Source organism: Myotis lucifugus, unplaced genomic scaffold (genome assembly GCF_000147115.1).
Source record: "Myotis lucifugus unplaced genomic scaffold, Myoluc2.0 scaffold_246, whole genome shotgun sequence".
Lineage (NCBI taxonomy): Eukaryota > Metazoa > Chordata > Mammalia > Chiroptera > Vespertilionidae > Myotis > Myotis lucifugus.
This window is the reverse complement of record NW_005871294.1, coordinates 618,757-630,584: the sequence shown is the minus strand read 5'-3', so window position 1 is coordinate 630,584 and position 11,828 is coordinate 618,757. Positions and strand designations below refer to the sequence as shown.

At 55.5% G+C, this 11,828-nt stretch overlaps 2 protein-coding genes across 2 annotated transcripts in view; one reads left to right on the top strand and one right to left on the bottom strand.

Annotated features, from left to right (window-relative positions):
• The window catches only part of DNAI1 (dynein axonemal intermediate chain 1), a 57,160-nt gene extending 47,260 nt beyond the window's left edge, over window positions 1-9,900 (top strand). The window contains exons 14-20 of the mRNA XM_006098747.3: window positions 1,638-1,727; window positions 1,862-1,949; window positions 2,580-2,659; window positions 3,848-3,996; window positions 4,118-4,217; window positions 6,418-6,603; window positions 9,599-9,900. Of these exons, the coding sequence (XP_006098809.1) occupies window positions 1,638-1,727; window positions 1,862-1,949; window positions 2,580-2,659; window positions 3,848-3,996; window positions 4,118-4,217; window positions 6,418-6,603; window positions 9,599-9,697 (792 nt within the window). The 3' untranslated portion in view covers window positions 9,698-9,900. The remainder of the gene's footprint in view (window positions 1-1,637; window positions 1,728-1,861; window positions 1,950-2,579; window positions 2,660-3,847; window positions 3,997-4,117; window positions 4,218-6,417; window positions 6,604-9,598) is intronic.
• A 47-nt stretch (window positions 9,901-9,947) lies between these two features.
• ENHO (energy homeostasis associated) lies at window positions 9,948-10,775 on the bottom strand. Its single transcript, XM_023762467.1, has one exon. The coding sequence runs from the start codon at window positions 10,598-10,600 to the stop codon at window positions 10,370-10,372; it is 231 nt and encodes a 76-aa protein (XP_023618235.1). The 5' UTR covers window positions 10,601-10,775; the 3' UTR covers window positions 9,948-10,369.
• Window positions 10,776-11,828: the final 1,053 nt, after the last annotated feature.

Genomic DNA, 11,828 nt, shown 5'->3' with positions numbered 1-11,828 from the left:
GGGAGAGAAGAGATAGAAACATCAATGATGGAGAGAATCATTGATTGGCTCCCTCCAGCACTCCCGCCCCCACACTGGATCGAGCCCGAAACACAGGCATGTTCCCTGACCGGGAATAGAACTGTGACCTCCTGGTTCATAGGTCGATGCTCAACCACTGAGCCACGCTGGCTGGACTCATCCACTCCCTTAACCCCACTTATTACCTGTACCCCCCCCCACACACACTTTATTCCTACCCTCCCACCTCTACCCCAGGAGTATGTGTGTGACTTGCACACACTTACACACATACACACTCACTGGCAAATGCACACATCACCCCCCATTGGGCATCAGGCTGCTAAGTGGGGTGTGAAATACAATTTCCATGCATGCTGGCGGCTGCTCATTAAACACTTCCTTTTGCAGCTCCCTAGCGCCTATTACAGCCTGGCCTTTGACACCCCCATCCCCTCCCCTCTTTAAAGGGACTACCTTTACACAGAGGGGAAGTGGTCTCAGCGTCAGGGCTAGCTCTGACTTGTGTCTCACAGGCTCCGTGGTGTTCTAGCCCCCCCCCCCCCCCAGTGAAAGCGCAAAAGAGGGCTGCCCTTCTGCAGCTCCGATCAGCCAGGCCCGGGTAGTGGCTGTGGAGGCGCAGTCCCTTCCTTCTCCCCTGTCAGTGCCCCTCCGCAGGCATGGTGACAGCTGTGGTTACAAGCATGGCACAGGGTTCCTGCCCTCCCTCACTGGGCCTCTGCTTGAGACAAGGGAAGGGACCACGGTCCCCGCATGGGAGGTCTGGAGGGAGCAGGAGGATGGAAAGCTCCAGGCACCCGGCCCCTCCCCAGCCCTCTGGGACATGGCTTAGCCCAGCCTCCACATCTGGCAACAGAAACTTGAGCCTCAAGCGTGTCATCTTCATAAGACAACAGCTCTGTCTCCAAAACACTTTCCCATATGTTTGCTTCTGGCCCTGAGAAGATGGGTGGGGCAGGATTATTAACCCCAATTTGCAGATGGAGAAATGCAGCTCAAATTGAGCTTTGAGAGAAAGATTCTGGGAGCAGGAGCTCGTGGTGAAGTGAAGGTGAGAAGAGAGGAAAGGCTGCCTAGAGAAAGGCTGAGCCTGGAAGAGGAGATCGGGGAGGGGGCACACAGGCAAAGCCAGCTGCAGAACATTTGCACCCCAATTCCTAGGATGATCATGATAATGAGGACATCAGCTAACATTTGTTGAACACTTAATATATGCCATGTTCTGACCTAAGGGCTTCACATTTATTATCTCATGTTTCCTTACAACAAACCTGTGCGGTTACGGTTCCTGTTTCATAAATGAAACTGGTGGTGGGCCCTGTCCTTTCCCGGCCCTGTCTGCGGGAGGTTGAACCAACCCAGGGAGGAATCGGGCACCTCCACCGACAAGCCTGTGCCCTCACTTGGCATTGTTGCCCCAGGATAGTCAGGGCAAGAGGGATAAGAGAGACAGGGATGGGTAGGAGGGAGGGTGGGCCAATCGTGGGGCGCTGGGAAATGGGCTTCCAGAACTTGCTTCTGAAGCTCAGAGAGGTTCTTGAAGGAGCCCTGCTCAGCTCACAGGCCTAACACAACACTCACTCGGAGGCCCAGGGCTCACAGTTTGGATGTTTCAGGTCAAGTGGCAGAAGGACGACATGGACCACAACCTTAACTTCTTCTCTGTGTCATCTGATGGCAGGATCGTGTCTTGGACGCTCGTGAAGGTGCCTGTTTCCCAGAAGGGGTAACGCGGGGGTGGATGGGGAGTGGGGGGGGAGCTGATTGGAAAAGGGATACCCCCCAACCCTGCTAATCCATTCCTGTCCATGTGCCCTCCCCATCCGCTCTGTGACTGCAGAGTGAGCTGGTTCACACAGATGTCATCAAGCTGAAGGTGGAGGGCAGCACCCTGGAAGGTCCGGAGGGGCTACAGCTATTCACAGTGGGTAGGAGCCTCAGCTCACTCGCATCCAGGCCTGGCCACAGCACGCGGGCCCATGCCGGTCAGTGATGGGGGCCCTCCCCAGTACTGAGTACTCCCTCCTCCACTTGTGCTGGAGCTAGGACTGGAGGTAACGGGAAAGCCTGGCCTGGGCTGTTTGCAGACCGTCCCTGTTCATGCAGGTCCCATCCCTGCTTGCAGCCCCTGTTCCTGTTTATGCAGATCAGGTGCTGTTATGCAGATCCAACCCTGTTTATGCAGATCAGGCCCCTGTTTTCCCAGATTCTGTCTCTGTTTACTCAATCCCCACCCTGTTTATGCAGACTACATCCCTGTTTGCACAGACAACGTCCTTGTTTGCAGACCCTGTCCCTGTTTACCCTGACCCTGACCCTGTTAAACTCAATCCCTGCCTTGTTTACCCAGGCCCCATTCCTGTCTGCAGAAGCCCTGGCCGTTTGCAGAGTCCCAACTGCCTGGGACCAGCAGCAGGCCAGAGGGCCGGTTTCCGTTTGCCTTGCTGGCCACAGCCTCACAGGGGCCGGCTCAGGCTGTCCTGGGAGCCTGCTGTGGGAGGGAGGTGCTGGGAGCCTCCTGCCCAGGACCCGGCTAAAGTTGCTCCTCTTCTCCCAAGGCTGTGGCACCGCTTTTGACTTCCACAGAGAGATCGACTACATGTTCCTAGTGGGCACAGAGGAGGGAAAAATCTACAAGGTGAGGCATTCTGGCCCCTGTGCCAGCTCCTTACAGGGTGGCTTAAACCTGAATACTCCAGGAGCTTAGCATTCTCAACAGACCCTGTTCTGACAGATCTCAGTGCTCATCAGTTCTAGAGGCTTCTTGGGGAAAGAGAATGTATTTCTTGAGCTGATTGGGTGGCAGGAAGGACTGGCTGCAGGAAAGGGGAGGAAGAGCCTAGACTCCAGGTCCTAGAGGGTGACTGTAGCCCAGCTCAGCGTCTCTCCCTCAGGGCCCGCCCGCCCTTCCTGGCGGGGTAGAGGTGGGAGTGGGAGTTAGAACATTCTGGGAAGATTTCCTGGCGTAGATCTGAACTTGAGCTGAGCTTTGAAGGCCAAGTAACAAGAAAATTTATCTCTGAATATCGGGTGCGTCCCAGTCGGCAGGATGACACTTCATGGCCAGTTTCCACAAGGTCTGTGTTAGTAGGTGAACATCCTTTGAACCTCTCCATCCATCCAGAAATAGCTCTACTGCAAGCTTTTCTTAGGCTTAGAGACCAGAATGTTAATTACAGGCAGCCTCCCGGGAGCCCCTGAGGCCCAGCCAGAGTTGGTCTGAATGCAAAAGAGGTCCCCACCCCCCTCTCCACCCCTCCCAGCGGCAGCCCAGGAGGGAATGAGACTAGTCAGTCACAAAGTCCAGGAGGGAGGGTCTAGGGATTTGCTGGTCAGGGCAAGAAACAGAATGGGAAATCACGAAATCGGGATTTGTTCCTGTCTCTGCACCTGCTCTTATCTGGGCAAGGTGGGAGGTTTGTCATTGTTGCAAGGATTCTGTCTGTGGGCTGTGGATGTACCCAGGGCTCTGTCTGTCCATAGGCCTTGGCTTGGACACAGGAGCCCCAGAGCTACTCTGCCTTGGCTCAGAGAAAAAGGCCTTTTTCCACCTGGCCTGGAATCCGCTGGGCAGACTACAGCACTTTCCCCCACCCTCCAGGAAGGCTCCCCCCCTCCCCGTCCCCGGCCCACAACCCCCAGGCCGCTAAGCCCCTTCTTTCTCTGGGATGTGTTGTGGGTGAGAAGAGCAGCTAGGGCTTAGCCCCAGCTTCTCTGTGACAGTGATGTGGGATAAGGACAGGAGAGGAGTTTCAGGGACCCTAAGGAAGTGTGGCTGCCGACCTCTCTTTCATACCTGACCCCTGACCCCTTACTCAACCCCCAGTGCTCTAAGTCCTACTCCAGCCAATTCCTGGATACCTATGATGCCCACAACATGGCAGTGGATGCTGTGTCCTGGAACCCATACCACAGCAAGGTCTTCATATCCTGCAGCTCCGACTGGACAGTGAAGATCTGGGACCACACCGTCAAGTGAGGGGCCTGCCCCTGGCCCTGCCCGTCCTCAGGCTCCACCCTGGGCTGGCTGGGGCCTATGGGTTCTGGCACCGGGAACCTTCTGTGTCATGGACTTTCCACCCCTCCACCACTGCAGGACCCCAATGTTCATCTATGACCTAAATTCAGCCGTGGGTGATGTGGCCTGGGCACCATACTCTTCTACTGTGTTTGCAGCAGTCAGCACCAATGGGAAGGTGAGTGTCTTCTTTCCGACCTTGCTGAGCCGCTCCTGGGGATCGGATGAAGTATCCTGTGGTCTTCCTCCCGGGAGCACACCCTGTGCCCAGCCCAGGTCGGGGAAGACGGGATGGAAGGACTGTGTATTCTCAGGGGCCAGGCTACCCAGGGCCCTGTCAGAAGGGAAACTTCATCCCCCAAGGCCTCGAGCAGAAAACGCGTCTGTTCGTCCTGAAGGCGAGAGCACTCTGGGGACTGCGATGCCGTGAGGAGCAGTTATCTTCTCTGGGGCCCCTGGGTGGGAGCTGCAGATGGCAAGTACCAGCTTGACGTAAGGAAACACTTGTGAGTCAGAGTTGACCTGTGATTAAAATAGTGTCTAAAAGGTGGTAAGTCCCCATCCCTGAAAGTGTGCAAGTTGAGTCTGAGAGGGGAGATGGAAGTTCAACACCGAGAACTGGTAAGAGCTCAGCAAAAAATATTTTGTAAGAAAATTCTGAGATGCAAACCCATTCTCCTTGTGGACTTTGATATAAACTGAGAGGCACCCACCCAAGGAAAGAATATAGTGATTAAGGCATCCAGTTAAAGTCTGTCGGTCATCTATTTGCTGAACAGATGCTTACCAAGGGTCAACTCTGTCGTCCCACTCCAGGCCAGGGCCTGGTGAATCAGGTCCCTGCTCTCAGGGAGCGTATATTCTAAGGAAGGGAAGAGACAAAAAGCAACAACAAAGCCTGGCATAGCCTCAAGTGCTAGGCAGAAATTAAAAGAGGATGATGTGCATGCAAATGTTCATAGCAGCATTATTCCTAATGGTCAAAAGGTGGAAAGAACCCAGATGTCCATCAATGGATGACTGGATAAACAAAATGTATATCCAAAAGGATGATTATTCAGCAATAACAAGACAGGCTACAATATTGGGTGAACCTTGAAAATATGCTTAATGTAAGAATCCAGTCACAAAAGACCACACATTATATGATTTTATTTATATTTGTCTAAATAGGCAAATCTATAGAGACAGGAAGTAGATTTGTGGTAGCCTCGGGCTGGGGGTGGTGATGGGAGAAAATGGGGAATGACTGCTAATGGGCACAAGGGTTCCTTCTGGGGTGATGAATACGTTCTAAAATTGGTTGTGGTGATGGTTGCACAACGGAATATACTAAAAACCAAGAATTCTGTACTTTAAATGGGTGAATTATATCTCAATAAAGCTGTTACGTTTTCGAAAGAGAGTGATGTAAAAGAAAAGGACTGGTGGTCTCTTAAATAGAGTGGTCAGGGAAAGCTTCTCCCGAGAGGTGATATTCAAGCTGAGAGGTGAGTAACAAGAAAGCGCCGGCCACATGCAGATGCGGGGAGGGAGGAGCAGCGTATTCCACACGTGGGAAGAGCTAGTGCAAATGCCCTGAGGTGAGCATGAGTTTGAGGGGTTTAAGGAACAGGCAGCAAGTGCGGCTGGGGTCTCGTGAACAAAGGGGAAAGAGTATGAGATGAGCGTGGAGAATCGCGAGTAAGGAATCTGGATGTTATGTATGGTGCCAAGGGAGACTATTGGAGGATTTTAGATTGTTTATAAAGGTAAGCCTGGCAGCTGCAGGGAGGAGGGGATTGTAGTAGGAGGGCAAGAGTGCAAGCAGGGAGTCCAGTCAGGACACTGCCACAGCTGTCCAGGCAAAAGTTGCTAATGGTTTGGACATAGGGCCTGGAAAAAACAAGAGCAAACATTTGTTGAGCACTTACCTGACAAGCACTATCTGAATACCTACATATATTAACTGGTATGAACCCTGACTCTGCTACTTACTAGCAAGTTAGCCTTAAGAGCCTCTGTCCACTCATTTATAAAATAGAGATATCAGAATCTACCTTACAGAGTGGCTGTGAGGATTATTAGATAATACAAACCATGTACCATGCTTACCCAGAGTCTAGTACATAGTAAGTGTTCAATAAATGGTAGCTGCTGTTATTGTTAATTCTGCATAGACTTACATTTTCTCCTAAACTTTTTATTTCCACTTCCTCAACCACAGGAAAAAACATATATAGAGACACAAATCCCCTCTCTACAGCTTCTAGCTCCAGTGTGCTAGGCTTCTATCCTGTTTCCCCAGAAAGGCCAGGGGTGGAACCCTGCCCTCCCCAAGCAGGATTGGCCACACAGGCCCATTAGCCCCAAGTGTGCTGACACCCACCTCTCCACAGACCCACGTGTTTGACTTATCCATCAACAAGTACGAGGCCATCTGCAATCAGCCCGTGGTGGCCAAAAAGAAGAACAAGATCACCCACGTGCAGTTCAATCCCGTCCACCCCATCATCATTGTGGGCGATGACCGTGGGCACGTCACCTGCCTCAAACTCTCACCCAACCTGCGCAAGATGCCAAAGGTATGCTTGGGAAGTGTGGGCTACCAAAGGAAACAGTCTCGGGGCAGTGGGGGGTGGGAGAAATGGGAGGAGCCAGGGGGTGACCCCATGTTTGTGGCTTGAGAGACCCAGGGTAAGGGTGATGCCAGAGCCCAAATGAGGAGCATAGGAGAAACAGGTTTGTGGGGAGACAATGACTGGACATGCTGAACCCGAGTTTCCTGCAGGACCCCCCAGTGCATATCCAGTGAGTAGGTGACCATATGGGTCTGAAGCCTGGAGGAAGCACATGGGCACCATTGGTTTATCTGGTGTAGACCAGGTCACCCGGGCAGGGTGCTTGGGGCTTAGTCACTGGCTGGGCTCACGCAGGCTTCAGCTCCAGCGGTCCCTGTGCTGGGAACTGTGGGACCACACAGGGAAGAAGGAAATGAGCCATGAGGAGGATAACTAGGTCAGCAGCCAGACAGTCCTCCTTTTGAGCGCTGGTTCTTTTCCGAGATGTCTGATGACCTGGAGACCCTCCTCAGAGCCCAGGGGCCCCAAGTACAAGCCACGTTGCCCAGAGCCCTGATCTCAAAGTCAACGGTAGATCTTAAAAGTCCAGATTCAGACGGAAGAACCCGGGCTTAGAATCCAGAGCCCAAGGGTCCATCTTAAAAACCAAAGCTCGGGAGCTCAGAGCTCAGTCCTGCCCACTCGGTTGCTAAGAGAGGAAATGGAACGTGTTTTCTGGGCCAGGATCAGAGGTGAGCCAGGGCTGGGCCAAGTTGCCCTGATGACTATACTTTGTAGTTGCAGTGTGAGGCATTTACTGCAGTTTGAGGCAAGGGCAGGGGCCTGTCATGTTTAACAACGGACATCGGCCCCTCTGCACCCCTACCAAGGCAGAGGCCACTGCGCCATCCCTCTGGTGCTGGCCTGTTCTCTTCCCTTCCAAGGCCAGGGAGGCCAGGGCTGGAAGTTTGGCCAGGCCTGTAATTGTAGCCAGCTGGGGGAGGGGCTGGACTTGGCTATAAATACTCAGAAGGCTGCTAAGCGCCTGCAGCTGTGGCCCAGAGGCTGTGGTGGGCTGGGGCTGGGGGTGGGGTGGTCGGGTGTGGCCAAGTTCTCTGCTGAGCCCAAGCTAGTTGGCCTCAAGGAGGGGGAAGGAGGCAGCACAATTAGTGGAACAGATAAAATCTGCTCTTAATTTAGGGAGGAGAGAGACCCAGGCTTGAGCTGGCAGAGCTGGACAGCCTGTGAGAGAGATGATGGTCATCTCTTGGGGTGGGGGACAGCCCTCATGCGATGAGGGTGGTAGATCTGGGTGGGACCTGCTCTGCCCACTCTGACCCAGAGAGGCCAGGATCTCCCAGTCAGATCCAACTCCTCTCAGAGCGAGGGCGGCATGCCTGGGAGAGCTGGGCTCTGTGTGTCTGGTGACCTGAGAACATGGGCACCTTGGGGTTAGAGGACCTGAGTATGTGCCAACTGAGAGCTGATACTTGGGTGGACAGGAGGTTCCTGTGAAACGGCCATCCTATCAGCAGCCAAGTGATTGGTGCAGACAGAAGTGTCCTGGTCATCGCTCCTGACCCTCCTCTGGGGCTGCAGCCCCCTGCCCTTCCCAAGCAGCACTGGCCACACAGGCCCCACTCCTGGCCCAGGCAGCTTCCCATGGGAAGCCGGTCAAAGGTCAAGGACCATCTTGCCCTAACTACTGTACATATAGGTGGGAAATTGAAGTTTAGAAAGGCAGGGGACTTGCCCAAGTCATATAGGGGGTTAATGACAAAGCTGGAACTAAAGCCAGGTCCCCTACCTCCCAGGGGATGGGATGAGGCCAAGAAGAGAACATGAACTTAATTTGGGAGTGTGGGAAGGAGAGAGAAAGACATCTTTGTCCTCTGCCTTGAGAGTACAGAGGTAAACTGGGTCGTACCAAAGGCAGTGGCCCGCCAGGGGAGGGAGGCAGGCTTGGGAGCAGGTGCAGGGGTCACACCAGGAGGAAATCAGAGCTCCAAATGGTGTCAGCAGCCAGGATGGGGCCAGGAAGGGGGCTGCTGGCCTTGCACTCTCTCCCACCTCATAGCCCAGGCCAGATCCAGGCGGGCTCTCAGCAGGCAAGGCCGGGGCAGGTGCCAGTGAGCACAGGTGGCCGAGAGGGCAGGGGCTTGGAGCAGAGGGAAGGCAGGAGATGGCAGCCCAGCCTAGCCCACACCCCACTTTCTGGACAGAAAGGAGGACAGGACTGGTGCTGGTCTGCCAAGGACCTCTCGAGGCCTGTGAGTGACACACACCCCAGTGTCCCAACTCTTTTCTCGGGGCTCAGCTTACCAGCGAGAGCATTAGAGTGCTCTGTAGGAGGGGCGAGGGGTCATAAACCCAGGATCTGCTTCTCTGGGGAACAGTTGCAGCTGAAGGACATCTAGATTCATATGGCATATCCCAACTGCCCTCCTGGGTCTCCTGACATCTCCCCCTCACCCTGGGTATGTCTGACACAGCAGGCCTGGCTCCAAATAGCACCCCACTCCCAACCTGACCTAAAGTATTGGCTTAGAGTACTAGGTGAGGGCGCCTGTGGTTTCCTCACACCCCTCTCCCTCAAAAATACACACCTCATAGCTCCTGGTCAGAACTCAGTCAGGGACCTTCCTATGGGAAGGGTGGTTCCAAGAGTCAGAAGCTCTACCTCTTCCCAGGTTTTCAGCTCCCCCTGGCTTAAAGGCTTGTTCCTCTGAGGGCCAGTGGGTGGACACCCTCCCCTACTGCCCCCAACATTGAGACCCTATGTCCATGTGAGGTTCAGAGCCAGATCTGCATGCTTCTTGCAAGCCTCAGCCGGCCATTGTGTCACCTATCTTGAGTCGGGGAAGGATCAGGTAGGGGTGGGGAAGGCAGGATCTGGAATCTAACTGGGCAGGGGAGGGGCAAGGCACAGCTGGGGCGGGCTGGGCAGAGGCACTGCTGGGACCCAGACAGAGGTGGCCCATCCCTCACCGTTCCTCCCATGTACTTCCCTTCTCTCCAGGAAAAGAAAGGGCAGGAAGTGCAGAAGGGTCCAGCTGTGGAGATCGCAAAGTTGGACAAATTGCTGAACCTGGTGAGGGAAGTGAAACCCAAAACCTGAGGTCCCTGTCCTAGTTCTTGAACCCAGTGCTTGTAGCCCCTGACCCCGGTACCAAGTCCGGCCTTAGCTCCTAATATGTGACCCCACCCCGGACCAGGTCCCCACTTCAGCCCTGGCCCCAGCACCTCATCCCATGACTTGGCCCTCAATCACCATTATCCACTCCTACTTTGCACAAATAAATCTGTCTGGAAACCCACCCCCGCCTTCAATTTTGCTACTGCAGGGCCCTCAGGAAGAGGAGAAATTCTCAGGGTAGAACCATGGTTCCGTTTATTATCCAGCAAACAGTGGGAGGACCAGAGGAGGGGCCCAGCCTGGACGCCCTCCCATTATTGCCAAGGATTCCAGTTTGCTTTCCCAACCGAGAGGGCCTAGAGGCACTAGGCCTAAGGAGAGAGTGGACCCAGCCCCTGGCCCTTGAGATGGAGCAGAGTCCAGATGGCCCAGGCCTTAGCACCAACTCATGAACCCCCACCCTGGGCCTGTTTACCCACGGCCACCGGAGCCCCTCTTAGAGCCAGGCTGGCTAGACTCTGGGTTGCTAGGTCCAGCTCCGGACAGGCTGGACTCTGAGTCCTGGACCCCAGGCTGGCTGGATCCTGGGATCCTGATTCCAGGCTCTGGGTGAGGTGGACTTAGGTCCCAGACTCCAGGCTAGGCCAGGGGCCTTCAGGGCTGCAGTAGGTAGCTGCCTTCATGGCTGGGCTTCTGGGGCGGGGGTGCCTTCTCAGGGCAGGGACCAGGGCTGGAGTTGGGACTGGATTCAGAGAGCGAGTCGATGTCGGCAGAGCGGGAGTGGCAGGCCCAGCAGAGAATGACCCAGAGGAGCAGTAGCAAGAAGCCTACCAGGCCGTTGCAGACGATGGCGATGAGGGCGCCCTGGGATATGGCTGCCCCCATGATGGGCAGCACCCTCAGACCAGCACAGACAGCGGAGCCAGAAGCGGGGTTGACTCAATGGCAAGGCCCATGCCGAGGCGGGACTCTGGTAGAGCCGGTCTTCTAGAGAGGCTGTCCTGTCCACACTCTCAGTGATTCCTGGGCAGCAGAGATGTCCACCTACAGTCCCGAGCCTGTGGGGGGTGCAGAGTAAAGGAAAGGGTGGTGAGAAGGGACAGGGTGATGCCTGAGAGAGGAGACAAAAGAGCCCCCTCCCACATCTCCGGCTCCCTGGCAGGGGACTGGGTCCCAGTAGGCCCCAGTACTCCACAGAGCCGATACCCCATGCTCAGGCCTGGCCCTGGGCACCTGGAGGGGGGTGTAGCCGCAGCGGGGCAGCTGGAGCAGGCAGCCTGTATCATTCTCCTTAGAACAGGTGGGCATGTTCCGGCCCTGCCCACCCAGCGGCCGGCCCTCTCAAGCACTCGGTGAGTGGGTGTGCCCAGGTAGCCCAGGCCTGGGAGGATGGGGATGGTGACCAGCCTCCGTGGGGCCTAGCCAGCTCCCCACTCTCCGGACCCCAGCCAGCCCGCCCGCCCAGGAGACCTGCGGAGGCGCCGGCTCGCACAGAGGGAACTTGGTGGAGGCCCTGGCAGGCGTGTGTGGGTCTGTGCACCCAGGGCTGTGCACCGAGGTGTGACCTCTGTGTGGGGCTGTCTCTGAGGTCAGGTGCGTGTGTCTGTGTGTCTCGGCCTCTGCAGACCCACCTCTATGTGTGTGTCTGTGTGCTCATCTGTGAGTGTCTGTTGCATGTCTCGGTTCTCTCCAGGCTGTCTCTCTGTGTATCTCTGCACCAGACTCTGTGTGTCTTGCTCCCTGTCTCTGTGTGTGGGGGTCTCCTGTATGGCTGTGTGTCCCTCTGTCCCTGCAGACGTGTCTCTCGTCCTTTCTCTGCGGGGTCTGTCTCTGTGGTTCCGTGCGTCTCTTTTGTGTCTGTGTGTCTGTCTCCCCCGGCCGGGTCTCCGTGCTCTGCGAGAGTCTGTCTTTTATCTCCGCCTCTGGGTCTCCGGTCTGGGCCCCCTCGACCGCTGGAAAGAGGCCCCATTACCAGAGCAGAGCCCGGTGCGCGCGCGCCGCGGGGTCCAGAGAAGCGTGACGCCGGGCCATAATGGCGGCTAATACCTCTCGCGCGGGAATAGGGGGCAACCGGAGGAACCTGACAAACAAAGATCATAACAACGACCATAAT